At 39.7% G+C, this 14,935-nt stretch overlaps 2 protein-coding genes and 1 non-coding gene across 3 annotated transcripts; 1 reads left to right on the top strand and 2 right to left on the bottom strand.

Annotated features, from left to right (window-relative positions):
* Positions 1-1,369: 1,369 nt before the first annotated feature.
* Positions 1,370-1,443, bottom strand: TRNAI-AAU (transfer RNA isoleucine (anticodon AAU)). The gene has a single exon. It is a non-coding gene; the product is annotated as a tRNA-Ile (tRNA).
* Positions 1,444-5,097: 3,654 nt separating this feature from the next.
* LOC138868914 (uncharacterized) lies at positions 5,098-5,775 on the top strand. Its single transcript, XM_070146495.1, has one exon. The coding sequence runs from the start codon at positions 5,098-5,100 to the stop codon at positions 5,773-5,775; it is 678 nt and encodes a 225-aa protein (XP_070002596.1).
* Positions 5,776-11,572: 5,797 nt separating this feature from the next.
* Positions 11,573-12,553, bottom strand: LOC104245303 (pentatricopeptide repeat-containing protein At3g56030, mitochondrial). Its single transcript, XM_009800895.1, has one exon. It carries the CDS (start codon positions 12,551-12,553, stop codon positions 11,573-11,575), a length of 981 nt encoding a protein of 326 aa, XP_009799197.1.
* Between the last annotated feature and the right edge of the window lie 2,382 nt (positions 12,554-14,935).

The raw sequence follows: 14,935 nt of genomic DNA, 5'->3' as shown, positions 1-14,935 counted from the left end.
AATAAAAATAAATTGGGAGATTTTGAATTACCTAACAGATTAAGGGCTAATTTTAAAAGTTTGCTGATGGTAGGGGTAAACTTGGCTGGATAGTATAACGGTAGGGTTAATTTTGGTTGGATAGTATAACGGTAGGGTTAATTTTGGTCGGATAGTATAACGGTAGGATTAATTTTGGTCGGATAGTAAAACGGGGTTAAATATAGACCATATCCAAAAGTAGATGAGTATATTTGATCATTTTCCCTACGTATAAACCTACTTCAAATGTTTCTTATTAAAGTTTGAACTCGACTCTACAATTATCATTTCAGAAAGAATAAAAGGACAAACAAAAGATTTAAAATGGGAGTGGCTTGTATAGGTTCTTTTTTACTAACAAAAGCAATGAATTGCTTGATAAGATATCTTTAGATTCTCACTTATAAGGACTAGAAAATAGATAAAAATCAAGATCCTACTAATTAGAAACGATGTTCGCTTTATTCCTTTCAAACTCGAGATCCATATAAAATGCAGTTCAGTCTTTGAATCTTTGTGTAGTCGAGGCGTGCATAGGTATTAGGTTTCCATCTTTTACAGAATATGACTTTGTGTAGGGTTTCCTATTCTTGTGAAATTTCTTTTCTTTCATAATCAATTGTAACATCTCATGTTTCTTTTGTGATATATCATGTCCCGTCCGCCTGTCAAGATATCAAGGAAAACTTTTATTTATTTATTTATTTATTCATGGAACAATATTGGTTAGATTTGCTCATATAATATCCGAAAATGAAAATTGCCGCTTGTTGGACTTTTTGTTTTACCTCGATAGAAAAAAAAGTTGTTGTTGCCCTTGATCCATAAGGGAGCTTTAATCTAAGGGTAATATCAAATAATATATAGACACAAGTTGGGGAATAAATTTTGATTGATTTTTGTCGAAGAATTTGAATGCATGGAGTTTATCCATTTCACAATAGAAATCCGTTAATTGCAAGGACAGATACAAAATGATTTGTTAACAACAAAGTGTAGAATAAACAAAAAATTGTTACATAGGGCAAAATTGAACAATTTTCCTTTTACTTATTTGTAGCTTTTTCTTGATCTGTCATATCTTATAATACTTCTCCAAGACACACACATACCCCATCTTGCACTACTTTCCATCCGCTACCCTTTTATCAGTAAAAGGGGTCAGTTTTTAGATTTGCTATTTCTTGCTTTTTCCTTTTAAAAATAAAAATAGAAACAGGACAAGAAAAAATTAGTTGCATTGCCATTTCTGAATTTTCCACAGGAAATACAAACGAGTACTTTTTCTTGGTGAAATAGGATAATTGTTTTGAGGAGGATAGGAAACTGTGGTAAAAATGAAAATAAATGGCCCATGCAGGTCTCGAACCTGTGACCTTCGCGTTATTAGCACGACGCTCTAACCAACTGAGCTAATGGGCCAGTTGGTTTGGTCACGATAAAGATTATATAAATTAAAATTAAAACACTGATACAACCCTACTTATAAAGAGCCAAAGTCGTGTGAAACCGAAGCTTTCAAGAAAAAAGGAAGCCATGAAGAGTAATGAGTCTCGTTCAAGCTCTTCTTGTGCAGCTTGTAAGTTGTTGAAGAGAAGGTGCACTTCCAATTGCCAATTTGCACCATATTTCCGGTCGGACGAGCCCAAGAAATTCGCCAACGTTCACAAGGTGTTTGGAGCTAGCAACGTGATCAAGATCCTGAATGAAGTGCCACAGGACAAGCGAGAAGACACTGTCAACTCTCTGGTTTACGAGGCTGAGGTGAGGCTCAGGGATCCCGTTTACGGTTGCATTGGAGCCATAGCGTCTTTGCAGCGGAAAATGGTGGAGCTGCAACATGATCTGATGGTTACTAGAGCTCATCTTGCTTACTATGAAGCTAAGCCTAGCACTTCTTGTTCATTCTTGGATTATGATCCCCTCAATGTCAATGTGCCTTCTGTTTTCGTGGACACGTCGCTGTCTGGTGGATTCTTGGATAACTTCACCCAGAACTCCTTCGGCATGGACAACAGTACTGGATCCACGAATGAATTTGGCCAATTCCCATTTCCATGATAACTTCATCTCGCTCTCTTCTTACAGTTATGGGTTGATTACGCATTTCCTTGTATATATAAGAGGAAGAGCGGCTCGTTAAAGGTAAATATATTCGTTTTTGTACATGTTATGATCATTTGCCTAGTAAATCAATCAAAGACTAATTTGGTCGTTTGCTTTTCTGATAAACTGCTATAGCCACATAATCATTTATGCACGGGTGTTGAAAACCACAAGCGCTTTGAGCCGATTCCCATTCTCCGGAAAGAAAACCAAACTCAACAAAATCACAAGGATATATTTTGAGCTTCAATAGTTATACTGATATGATTGATACAGAAAAGTATGAAAGAATTCATTTTTGAAGAAATTGAACATGTTTCATAAAGACAATCAAGAAAATAGCATAACCTAGATTAATTTGAGAAGGATGGAGCATGTAAACAATTTTTCAGCAACTAGCATGGCATTGCAGTTGCCCACAAGGCTCGATGCCCAAGCTCTCTGCATGAAACATTGCCACGAACAAATTCTGACATTGAATTCAAATTTGCGAAGTACATCATACATCAACATTGATTTCTTATCACGATTTATACAAATTCTGTAAATAAACTATGTTATGATGATAATCTAGTAGAATCTAATATACTGCAATGATGGAAAATTAATAAAGCAGTACTTACGTTCGATCACTGAAGCTCCACAAAAATTAAATCCAAATCCACAAGTATCCAGCAGCTTTTGAGAGGTACAGTACTAGTTAGCTGCTGGTACAAAGGATCCACAGTTCTTTTATTGGGGTGCCTGAAACTCCGTCCCAGCTTGCTAGGTGCTACATTATTGCTACATTATCCAGCAATGTACCCACCATGTGATAGAATCCTGTCAAGCTTCAGTGCTCTGCCCCAGCAACAATACAACAGGAGCCTGGAGCTGGCTTACACCATCAGTCCTTGTTCTCACATATGAAAACCAACAACAACAACCCAGTTGGAATTCCATAATTGGGGTCTGGGGAGGGTAGTATGTACGCAGACCTTATCCCTACCCTAGGAAGGTAGAGACATTGTTTCTTATAGACCCTCAGCTCAAGAAAGATGAGAAGAAACAGTAAAAATAAGCAAAAATATAAACAAAGAGCGATATTAACAACAAACACAGAGCTACAAAATGGATGGAAGGAAATAGTAGCAACAAGCAATAACAACAGCAAAATACTAAGCAACCGAAGCGAAGATAATCGGAAAACAGTAGGAAATACTAGCAATCTAAGACAAAAAAACTACCAGATTAACCTAAAACCATCGGTACGGAATAGAAATACGCTCGACTACCTACTAACCTTCTATCCTAATTCTCGACCTCCACACTCTCCTATCAAGGGACATGTCCTCTGTAAGATGAAGCTGAACCAAGTCCTGCTTGATCGCCTCCTCCCCAATACTTCTTAGGTCTCTATCTACCTCTACTTCGACCTACCAAAGCCAACCACTCGCACCTCCTCCTCACTGGGCATCTGAGCTTCCCTCCTCATATACCCGAACCATCTCAGTCTCGCTTCCCGCATGTTGTCCTCCACCGGGCCACGCCCACCTTCATCCAGATATCTCCATTCCTTATCTTATCCAACCTGGTATGCTCACGCATTCATCTCAGCATCCTCATTTCTGTTACTTTCATCTTCTGGATATAGGAATTTTGACTGGCCAGCATTCTGCCTCATACAACATAGTCGGTCTAACCATCAGTCTGTAGAACTTGTCTTTAAGTTTCGGTGGCATATTCTTATCATACAAGACGCCGGATGCTAGCCTCCATTTCATCCACCCCGCTTCAATACGATGTATGACGTCCTAGTCAATCTCTCCATTACCTTGGGTTACAAACCCAAGATACTTGTAACTTCCTATTTTGGGGATGACCTGTGAATCAAACCTCATGTTTATGTCTGTTTCCTCCCTCACATCGTTGAACTTGCACTCCAAATATTTTGTCTTACTCCTGCTCAACTTGAAACCTTTAGATTCTACGGTCTGTCTCCAAACTTCACTGTTGGATTTCGCTAAAGCATTGAGCTGGTGACTGCGAACTCTGGTTTTCCGAAGAGGGAGGAGCATTTGGTTACGTTCCAGAGTACGATGGCGAAGGCTCAAATTGACTACCTCCTCCTCGGGAGGTGTGATAGAGGGTTGTGTAAGGATTGCAAGGTTATCCCGGGGGAGATTCTTGCGACGCAACATAGGCTCTTGGTGATAGATGTTGGTATCATGATAAAGAGGAAAGAGAGTTGTTCGAGGACAACCGAGGATCAGGTGGGGAGCCTTGACTTAGGATAAAGCTCAGGAGTTGGAGAGGAGGTTATCAGCTGTGGGAGCATGGATGAGTTGTGGTGACGCGAGCGCCATGTGGATGACGACAGTGAACTGTATAAGGGAGGCGACGAGAGAGGTATTAGGGGTCTCGAGGAGTTACTCTGATGGCACAAAGGTGACTGGTGGTGGAATGAAGTAGTCCAAGGTAAAGTGGAAGTGAAGGCGAACAAAGAGAGGTATAAGGTAGCTAGGAAGGAGGTGAAGTTGGCAGTCACAGAGGCTAAGACTGCAGCATTTGGCCGTCTGTACGAGGAATTGGGGGACAAAGGCGAGGATAAGAAACTATTCCGGCTGGCCAAGGCGAGAGAGAGGAAGGCTTGGGATTTGGACCAAGGGAGGTGCCTCAGAGACGAAGACGATAGAGTATTGATGGGAGAAACTCAGATTAAGCGGAGATGGCAGACGTACTTTTATAAACTTCTGAATGAAGAAGGGGACAGGGATATTGTGCTAGGTTAATTGGGGCATTCCGGCAGTCACCGAGATTTTAGGTACTGTAGACGCATTAAGGTTGAGGAGGTCGTAGGGCTATGCATAAGATGAGTAGCGGCAGAGCAACCGGGCCAGACGAAATTTCGGTAGAATTTTGGAGTGTGTGGGTAGAGCAAGCTTGGAGTGGTTGACTAGGCTGTTTAATGTTATTTTCAAGACAAAGAAGATGTCCGACGAGTGGAGATGGAGTACGGTGGTACCGCTGTACAAGAACAAAGGCGATATCCAGAGTTGTAATAACTATACGGGTATCAAGTTACTAAGTCATACCATAAAAGTTTGGGAAAGGGTGGTGGAAATGAGAGTGAGAAGGACGGTGTCTATATCCGAAAACCAGTTCGGGTTCATGCCAGGTTGTTCGACTATGAAAGTTATCCACCTTATTAGGAGGTTGGTGGAAGAGTACAGGGATAGGAAGAAGGATCTATACATGGTGTTTATTGACCTGGAGAAAGCGTATGACAAGGTGCCTAGGGTGATGGATGCTCTGACGCACCATATTCAAGGGGAGGTGCCATGGTGCATGTTAATCGCGGATGACAAATGTCTGATTGATGAAATGCGAGGCGGTGGTGACGAGAGGCTGGAGGTTTGGAGACAGACCCTTGAGTTTATGGGTTTCAAGTTGAGCAGGACGAAGACAAAAATACCTGGAGTGCAGGTTCAGCGCCGAGTCAAGGGAAGATGGCATGGACGTGAGTCTTGGATCTCAAGTCATCCCCTAGAGAGGCAGTTTCAAGTACCTTGGGTTGGTTATACAGGATGGGGAGATCGACAAGGATATCGCACACTGTATAAGGGTGAGGTGGATGAAATGGAGGTTAGCATCTGGAGTTCTGTGTGACAAGAAAGTGCCACTGATGCTCAAAAGTGTTAGATCAGCTACGTTGTATGGGGCAGAGTGTTAGCCAGTTAAGAACTCACATATCCAGAAGATAATAGTAGAAATGAGGATGTTGAGGTGAATGTGCGAGCACACTAGGATGGATAAGATTAGGAATGAAGATATTCGGAAGAAGGTGGGTGTGATTCCTATGGATTTATGGATGACAAGATGCGGGAAGCGGGGCTCAGATGGTTCGGGCATGTACGGAGGAGAAGCCTAGAAGCCCCGGTAAGGAGGTGTGAGCGGTTGGCGTTGGCTGGTACGAGAAGAGGTAGAGGGTGGCCTCAAGAGTATTGGGGAGAGGTGATCAGGCAAAACATGTCGTGGCTTCAAATTTCCGAGGACATGGCCCTTTATAGGAAGGTATGGAGGTCGAGCATTAGGGTTGTAGGTTAGGAGGTAGTTGAGCATTTTTCTACTTCGTTTTGGGTGAGAGACTAGCCCGATAGGGTTTTGTCTTAGACTGCTAGTGATTGATGATGCGTCCACACTATTCTTCCATTTTTCATAGTACCGGGCCTTATTTACTTGTTATTGTTATTGTTTTCATCTATTTTCGGGTCCTTATATTGCTGTTATTATTTCTATGATTTCTGTTGATAAATTCTTATTTATTGTCTCTGTTCGTCTTCTTGAGCCGAGGGTCTTTCGAAAACAAGCTCTCTACTTCTCGGGGTAGGGGTAAGGTCTGCGTACTCACTACCCTCCCCAGATCCCACTTGTGGGATTACACTAGGTTGTTATTGTTGTATACAATGACCAGCTTGATGGAGCAAATAAGGGAAACCTCAAGACAAATATTTCATACACCGTGAAAATATTTACTTTAATAAATGACAAGTTACTGCACCAAAATTTACAAGCAACTACGTGAATTAAACTTCGATCAGCAGTGAACTTCACCGTCTGTCATTCAAGATGCAACAGCTGCTCATACCTACAACTTTCTAAATAATAAGCAAATAAACTCCAAGTGTATAGCAACATTTTTTCTTTTTCAAAATGGAAAGTATGTAGCAATATTAACATCATTAGCTGCAAATCATTAGGTATATAAGAAAACTTGGAGACCTAATTACCTAAAAACGCAACCACAGTGAGCAGAGGGATACAACTGGAGCCGGGCTTACATCATCAATTCTTTTTCTCAGAGATGAAACTATGATGTCAATTCTTTGACAGCATGCAGTGACCTGCTGATGGAGCAAATAAGGGAAGTCCAAGTACGTGCATTAATCATTCATCAGAGATAAGCCTCAAGGTGATTCTGTCATACACCCGATAAAAATATCTTTTTTCTACCTTAGAAAATGACAAGTTATCCACACAACAATTTACAAGCAACCGAGTGAATTAACCTTTGCACAGCAGTGAACTTCATTGGATCTCCTCTTTCTGGATGCAACTGCTGACATAAACTACAGCTTTTTAGAAAAGAAGCTAAAAACTTACGTGTATAGCAACACGAACATCATTAAGAAGTGCATACTTATTCAACTGCCAATCATGTAAGCAAGAAAAATTGAAGATTTTATTATCAATCCAAAAAAAAAATGAATGTTAAAAAGGGCATATCGAGAAATACTTCATACTATGTCCCATGTGCAAGCGAGGAGCAAGAATCCTATGGCAAAAAAGTGGTGCAAAGTACAATTGCACTATTTTTTCCAAGTTAAAACTGCTCAAAGTTTTGCATATGAGTGGGAAAGAAACCATGCACAAGCAGAACACATAACTCATATACAGTACCCTGGAAATTGATATGCACGAAATGATACTACAGAGGACACGATTCTGTATTACAAAATCCAGCAATTATTTAGTCTTGCTAAAACCGCTACTACAACGATGGAGCCACAAGCTCTGGTTCTGAGACTTCTTGACCGTAAATAAAAGTATGTTTTACTGAGATCAGACTAAAGAAGTAATGGGAGACTCATATGGACATGAACAGTTATTTTTTCCTTTCAAATGATGTACATTAATTTTTTTTATTTTTTTTTTTTTGAGAAGGAATTATGTATATCTATTTTAGTAACAAATAAAGCAGTTAGACATTCCACACTGATCTCACTGTGGGTTTGTCAGAGACTTCACTCACTATAACCTCTTATTAAAACTCATACCTTATACCAGTTGCTGTACCCAGCAGCCAAACACAAATACTAGTTTTCTGGATACTGTTTCCAAACCATACAAGAGATCAGACATTGAAGCCACAACCCAATCAAATCTCCACTTTGCTCAAACCAGTGTGGCTCAGACTAGCAAAATTCTCCAAATACAGTAAAAGCCTTTCTCATAGCAAAGAACTACTAGTCCAGCATATACTAATAAGTAGAAGTGCCATCTCCAACAGCAGTAAAGAGGTTAAGTAGGCTGTTCGACAGGATCAGCTACTCTTAATAAATTTGAACTGCATGGTAGAAGCAGCATTTCGAGAATACATTTAACAATCTCTGTTCACATGAAAGCCCAAATGCAACTTCTAAAATAATACCTCTTAGATCATGTGTATCCAGTATTTGAGCTTCAATTGCTTCAGATTTGCCGTAGTTACTTGCTCAATGCAAAAGCATGAGGAACAAAGTGATTACTGTACATAAATATAAAAACTGAGCTAAATTTAGTAGCTGGACATGCCCTCAAGGTACAAGTAGTTGAATGACCATATAGAAATAAAGGCATCTCAGAGATGCTTAATATATAAACAATCAAAAGAGAATTTAAATGGTAACCAGAAATTATCTTTATCAGTTCCAAGAATAGAAAGTTGTTTTTTTGGAACTTTAAAGAACACAAAATTTAATGCTCGAAAAGTTCAAAACTAATGAAATTGGATGGTGCCAAAGAAGAAAATTTAGGCCAAGTCACAAATGGCTGTAGTATTCATGGGGAGAACTTTTTTTTTTTTTTTTATACCTGTAGTGTCCGGGTCAGCTTGCGCGCACCTCCATTAATTTCACGTGATACCTGCTACCTCCCACTAGCAATAGGTACCAGGTAACTCTACCCACCAAGGCTTGAACAGATGGGAAGAAATCACCTAGTGTTTTTTTCCTTCACTGAGATTTGAACCTGAGACCTCATGGTTCTCATCACTTCACTACGCCACGCCCTTGGGAGCTTCATGAGAATAATTTTTCAGCAGAGGAAATATTTAGCAATAGGAGGGAACCTACAAAATGGCCAGCAGTATTTTCAACTGAAGTGAATTTAGTAGGATCAGGTCAATCAATAAATCATTTAATCAACCATGCATCGATCCCAAAATAGTCGGATCTTCTAATTCAATTAGCTCAGTGTGCATGGATTTCAAAGAATTGTAGGTCTTTCTACATAACTTCCCTCCATGTGAATTAAGGTCTGTGTCGTCCTTGAGCACTTCAATTATCATGGGGGCAAACCTACGAATTGGTGCATAGGTCTATGTAGGAGATAGGAATGGCAATGGGACGGTGCGGGTGCGGGGCGGTGTGGGTTTAAACATATGCGGGGCGGTGTGGGTTTAAGCATATACGGTTGCGGGGCGGGGTGGGGCGGGTTGAAATAAATTTTTTAAAATATTTTGCGGGTGCGGGTTTAAAATATTTATCAAAGAAGGAAACTCATTTTTGAGCCTTTCAGGAGATGAAACCGATGCAATATAACAAACAAAGTTTCATATTTGAAAGAAATGTTTGCACGTCAGATTTTCATCCTTGTATGGAAATTCTAAAACTGTAATATCTAACATATAGTTCTCAATTAATTCTAAATCTGTTTTACTAATCAAACTGAAATATCCATTAATTGATCTTGACATACGTTCTTTTCCAATTTCTAATATAAGCCTGAATACACGAAAAATAAAATAAAGATTTATAATATCAAATATAAAAAGTTAAGATGCATGAAATATTTATTAAGTAAAACGTGGGTACTGTCATGCTAAAGCAATAAAAATTGAACCGGTATTCCGCAATTGATTGTTTTAATTGTTCTTAATCTTTTTTTTTTCCAAATGTATTCAGTTAAAAAATGAGTGGGGTGGGGCGGGTGCAAATACTATGCGGGCCGGCGAGTGAATGCGGGTGCAAATACTATGCGGGGCGGGTTGAAATTTTGTGGGTTAAGACAAAACCCGCACCCGCCCCGCCCCATTGCCATCCCTGGTAGGAGATGATCAAAATATCCACAGGGACCTCTAATTTTACCCTCCACGTTCCATATTCTAATTTGGTCATCCTCTAAGACCACATATCCATCATAGTACCAACATCTCCTTTATTTTCAGCTGGTCTTAACATCCGGCCCAGCATTCACTCACAGATATCTCATTATTTTGATGAAGCATTCAAAGGTCTCTCATTTCAACCATCTAATTTGAATTAGTAAAATTTAGTGAGTAAAATGCCTACAAGCTGGTCAAGCTGAATCACACATACCTAGCATCAGCTTTGAGGACCATGCCAGATCTTCAGTTTTGCTTTCCAGGGAAACATGTACTACCTACGGAGACTTACAAGTTGAACAATTTTGTAGACTGAGTTAGTATCTCCAGAAACATCTAACATGCTGAAAACTTAGAAGACTGCCAAGGTTCCAGCCTTAAATTGATAATTTGTACAGCTTTTTTTACCACCTTGTACTTCAGTGGACTCATGGGGAAACAAACCCAAACTAATGCAAGGACGAATCAACCCTATAGAAATCAGATATCACATTGAATTAACAACAAGGAATATAAAACCCTAAACTTGCCTGCTAGCCAGCCAACTTGTCCGATCGACAGTTTCTGGAATAATGTGGAGCAAATAGACTGGGTAAGGCATTATACACGGCCAATAACCGATATCTAGCATTTTTAACTGCAACTTTAAAGGGCTTAAGGAACACCAGAAGGGGATAATTTCATAAGGAAACCTCAACACACTTCCAAAGATGTCTAAAGGGTATTTGATGCTTTATTCTTCAAATATGATAAATTGATCATGTTGACATTGAAAGATAAATGACAGGTTGGTTCAAAACCATTGCTGCAGAGTAAAATGGATATAACTAACTTGTGAGGGCACGAGTTTAAGTTGGCTTACGGCTTACCGGTAAGAGCAGGGTGTGTGGATGGACGTTTCAATCTTTCAACTTATGATAGACCATCCAAAATATCCTTTGAGTAGATACTGCCCTTTACCAACTCTATTAGCTGCTGCTGCTTCAAGTTCTCAAGATATTCTCACTGATCTTCCCATTTATCTTCTCAATCGAACTAGCCAAAGCAATCCATGTACGCCATTATATGCTTTTAGCATTCCCTTGAGGTACTTTTTTTATAAACAGTATTGTTCCTTGAAGAAAACATGAAGGAAAAGATATATTATTGTTTAACACCAACCATGTTCTTCATGGATCAATTGATTAATTTTATCTCCTTAATCATCTGGATGTGTTCGTAACCACATTGATCTTTAAACCTTGAAAGCAACATGGCCCGTTCCAAAAAGATCTAAAACTTGAACAAATCAATCTAGCATTAGAATCTAGATGAAAAGCGTAACTGCACAGCATAATATTTCAGCTCTTTTATTTATCTTTACAACTAATTGTATCAAATCAACGTTCCATTATGATGGATCGATGGATCAAAATCATAATCCGTATACATCATATAATGAATACTTCAAGAATTTTTTTTCTTTGCTAACAACACAACAAAACCAAGTCTATATATTTCAACAATGCTGCATTCATACTTAGTAATAATTATCTCAATATCTCATGATCTAACATACAATTCATAGAAATCCTTCAATCTAGGACCCAATGCCAATCTCCTTTCAGTCATCTCTTTCACCAGTTCCTTAGCTTCCTCGAATTTACCTCTAGTGATCAACCTGGTTGCCAGTATTCCAAAATTCTCCGAATCCAATTTCACGTCTCTCCCTGCATAGCTTCTAACAAACTCCGCTGCTTGTTCAGAAAACTGGTACTTCAGCAACGCGCCGATAATGTGGGCATGTGTGCAATACAATGGCGAAACTCCATCATCTACCATCCTCCTCAACACTGCCAAAGCCGCATCCAATTTCCCAACTCTACACGTGCCTAAAACCAGTGCGTCGTACGTCCTCGTATCTGCCCCCAGCTCTTCCTCCTCCATCTTCGCTAGAACTACGGCAGCCGATACCACATCTCCTGTGAAACAATAACCGGTCAGCAGAAAATTATACGCCGTTAAATCGGGTGCGATACCGTTAGATCTCATCACGTCCATCACGCGCCACGCTTCGTGGAATTCCTCCTTCTTCGTGAGCGCGTTGATTATGGGATGAAACGTGACATCGTTCGCTCCGTGCCTTTTACTCACCATGGTTTCGGCAACACGCGTGGCCTCCGAAATGCAGTGCATCTTCGAGAGACGCGCGATGAGACAGTCGTAGGAGCACTTTTTTGGGTAACCATTGTCTAAGCGAGCTATCGTATCCAATAGATCGTCGAGTATGGAGAGGTTAGTTGTAGAAACGAACTTGAAGGTATTGTTGGTGTTGAAGAAGCCATCGCTCACGCGCTTGTTGAGGAGGTGGTGGAGAGTGGCGAAATCTCCTTGCCGGCCAGCCTCGTTGATGAGCGCGTCGTAGTAAGTGCAACTGGGAAAGTCGGGTATCGTGGCGGAGCTGCAGATTGAGCTTTGGATAGCGAAGGAACAGAGAAAGCTAGATGATTTTGAGCTTGAGGAGAGCTTGCGAAGTGCTAGCATTTCTAGGGTTTCTGTTTCAATGGGGAAATATAACCATTTAAATAGGAATAAAAATTATATTATTCACTTATAAAAAATGATTAACCAAATCAATAATATAACTAATGTATTTAATTTTTACATTTATAAAGCCTTAAAGTATGGTTCTTTAAGTTTGGAAAATTAGGAATTCCTTCACGAATGATCATTTTCAAGAAGTCATGGATAATATGGGTATCCATATTATCTGCCGGATAATTCATTTTTTATTCGTCTCAAATACAGATCAGGTCGGATAATTTATCCTTTTTTTAAAATTACCCATTTAAAAATTCCCTTTTTTATTCGCTCATATCTAACTTGACTTGTCCGTTTGCCACCCCTGGTCGAGCCCATTGCCATTTGAGTTTGATAGTTATTTGGGCCATTTAGGAAAGACAGGATGCCACATTCCATGTCCGTGAACTGGAGCCCGTTTACTATTTTCCATTTCGGAAGGATCAAAGAATTCCTTTTTTTTTTATTTTTCACCCGGTGTTTGGTACCTGCATTGGAGCCCGACTATATCCGGATTCGCGTCGTATAGGGCCCCATTCGCAGGAAAGCCCTCTAGTTAAGAGAAGAGCAATCTCGTCCACTGCACCAGATACTTTAGTGGTGATCAAAGAATTCCTATCTTACCTTTCAGAATTATCAACGTACCGATTCATGGTAAGAAAGAAAAATAGGGTGATTATAAACAGGATTTTTCGGTAAAACCGTTAAAATTTTGAGAAAATAAACTCCACCTCCGAAATCCTGAAAGGGCAAGATTTATGGTGATCCGTAAGAGTAAAATCTTGCCGGTCGGCAAGATTTATTATTTGATAATGGGCAATACTTACCGTGATTCATTTGGATTTGTGGTAAAATCTAGGGAGGACGCCCAAAAGAAATATAAATTACAATTAGCTAAAGAATTTCAACCTATTGTTCAGTTGGGAGCCTAATTTTAATTTTTTAATTTTTTAATAAAGAAGGTGATTGAGTAAGATTATAAGTTAGATCAAACTAGCTTATAAGTACTTTTTGATTTACTAGTCTTAGAGTATGCGCTTTACGCGTGTACCTATACCATGAGTATACAATTTTTTTTAAAAATAGGTAACTATATTAAATAATTTATTTGAGTTATTGAATAAAAATTAATGAAAAAGATTTGAGCTCCTAAGAAATATAAATATTGATCCAATTTAGCTAGTTCAATAAATAAATAAAAATTGTCTTACATATGCGTTATTGTAATTTCTTAGGATATATGTGAATTTCTTATGAACATCCTTGTTATTTTGCTACCTAATACGAAAAAAATAACAAGTATAACGAACCGACCAGTCGTTTTGAGCTCTAGCGCCTGGGAGCAATTCGGCGCTTATTAGGGAAAGTTGGCATTTTGAAGGTTTAATAATTTCTTAAGTTTGGTTTGAGGTAGACCTTGGTGTTATCGATGTCTGTTTGGTATTCCGACCCTTGGAATATATTTGTATTGTGATTTATGACTTGTGCGCAAAGTTTGGCGTCATTCCGGAATGTTTTGATATGATTGGACGTGTTCGTCGAAGTTTGAAAAGTTAAAGAAGGATTTCGATGGTCGATTCGTACTTTCGATGTTATTTGGCATGATTTGAGGCCTCGAATAAGTTCATCATGTGTTTTGGAACGCGTTGGTATAATTGGTTAAGGTCCCGAGGGCCTTGGGTAGATTCTGGATGGTAAACGGATCGAGTTTGGACTTGGGGGAATGCTGAAGCAACTGTCATCTGGTGTAACAACACCTGCGAGATTTTGGCCGCAGAAGAGGCCAAGAGGGTCGCAGAAGCGGTTCTGGGCGAGCTGGGCAGTGGCACAGGTGCAAGACCATTTTCGCATCTGCGATGGCGCAGATGCGGTGTCCTGAGCGCAAAAGTGGAATTTGTTGGGAAGGCTGGGACAACAGATGCGGTCAAGTTTCGCAGAAGCGGGACCGCACCTGCTCACTAGGAGCTGCAGAAGCGCTACTGGGGCCTGAAGGAGGACCGCAGAAGCGGTATTTTGGTCGCACCTGCAGAACCGCAGAAGCGGTCGAGTGACTACAGGTGCGAGATGTCGCTGGGCAGTGAGATTTTTATAAAAACAGGATTTGGCCCATTTTCTCCCATTTTCAAGGGGAGATTTTCATCAAGCAACACAAGTTAAGTGATTCCACCTATTACAAGTTAAGTACATGGTTTATATATAAGTTTAAACATGAAAATTAGTAGGAATTTGAGATTTTGGTAGAAAACCTAAAATTTGATATTTTTAGATTTTGACCACGAAATTGGACATGGAATTGAGAATAAATTATATACTTGAGTTCATAGTATTATAGATAATGATTATCTT

Source organism: Nicotiana sylvestris, chromosome 5 (assembly GCF_000393655.2).
Source record: "Nicotiana sylvestris chromosome 5, ASM39365v2, whole genome shotgun sequence".
Lineage (NCBI taxonomy): Eukaryota > Viridiplantae > Streptophyta > Magnoliopsida > Solanales > Solanaceae > Nicotiana > Nicotiana sylvestris.
The sequence above is the reverse complement of the archived record's forward strand: the minus strand, read 5'-3'. Positions and strand labels throughout refer to the sequence as shown.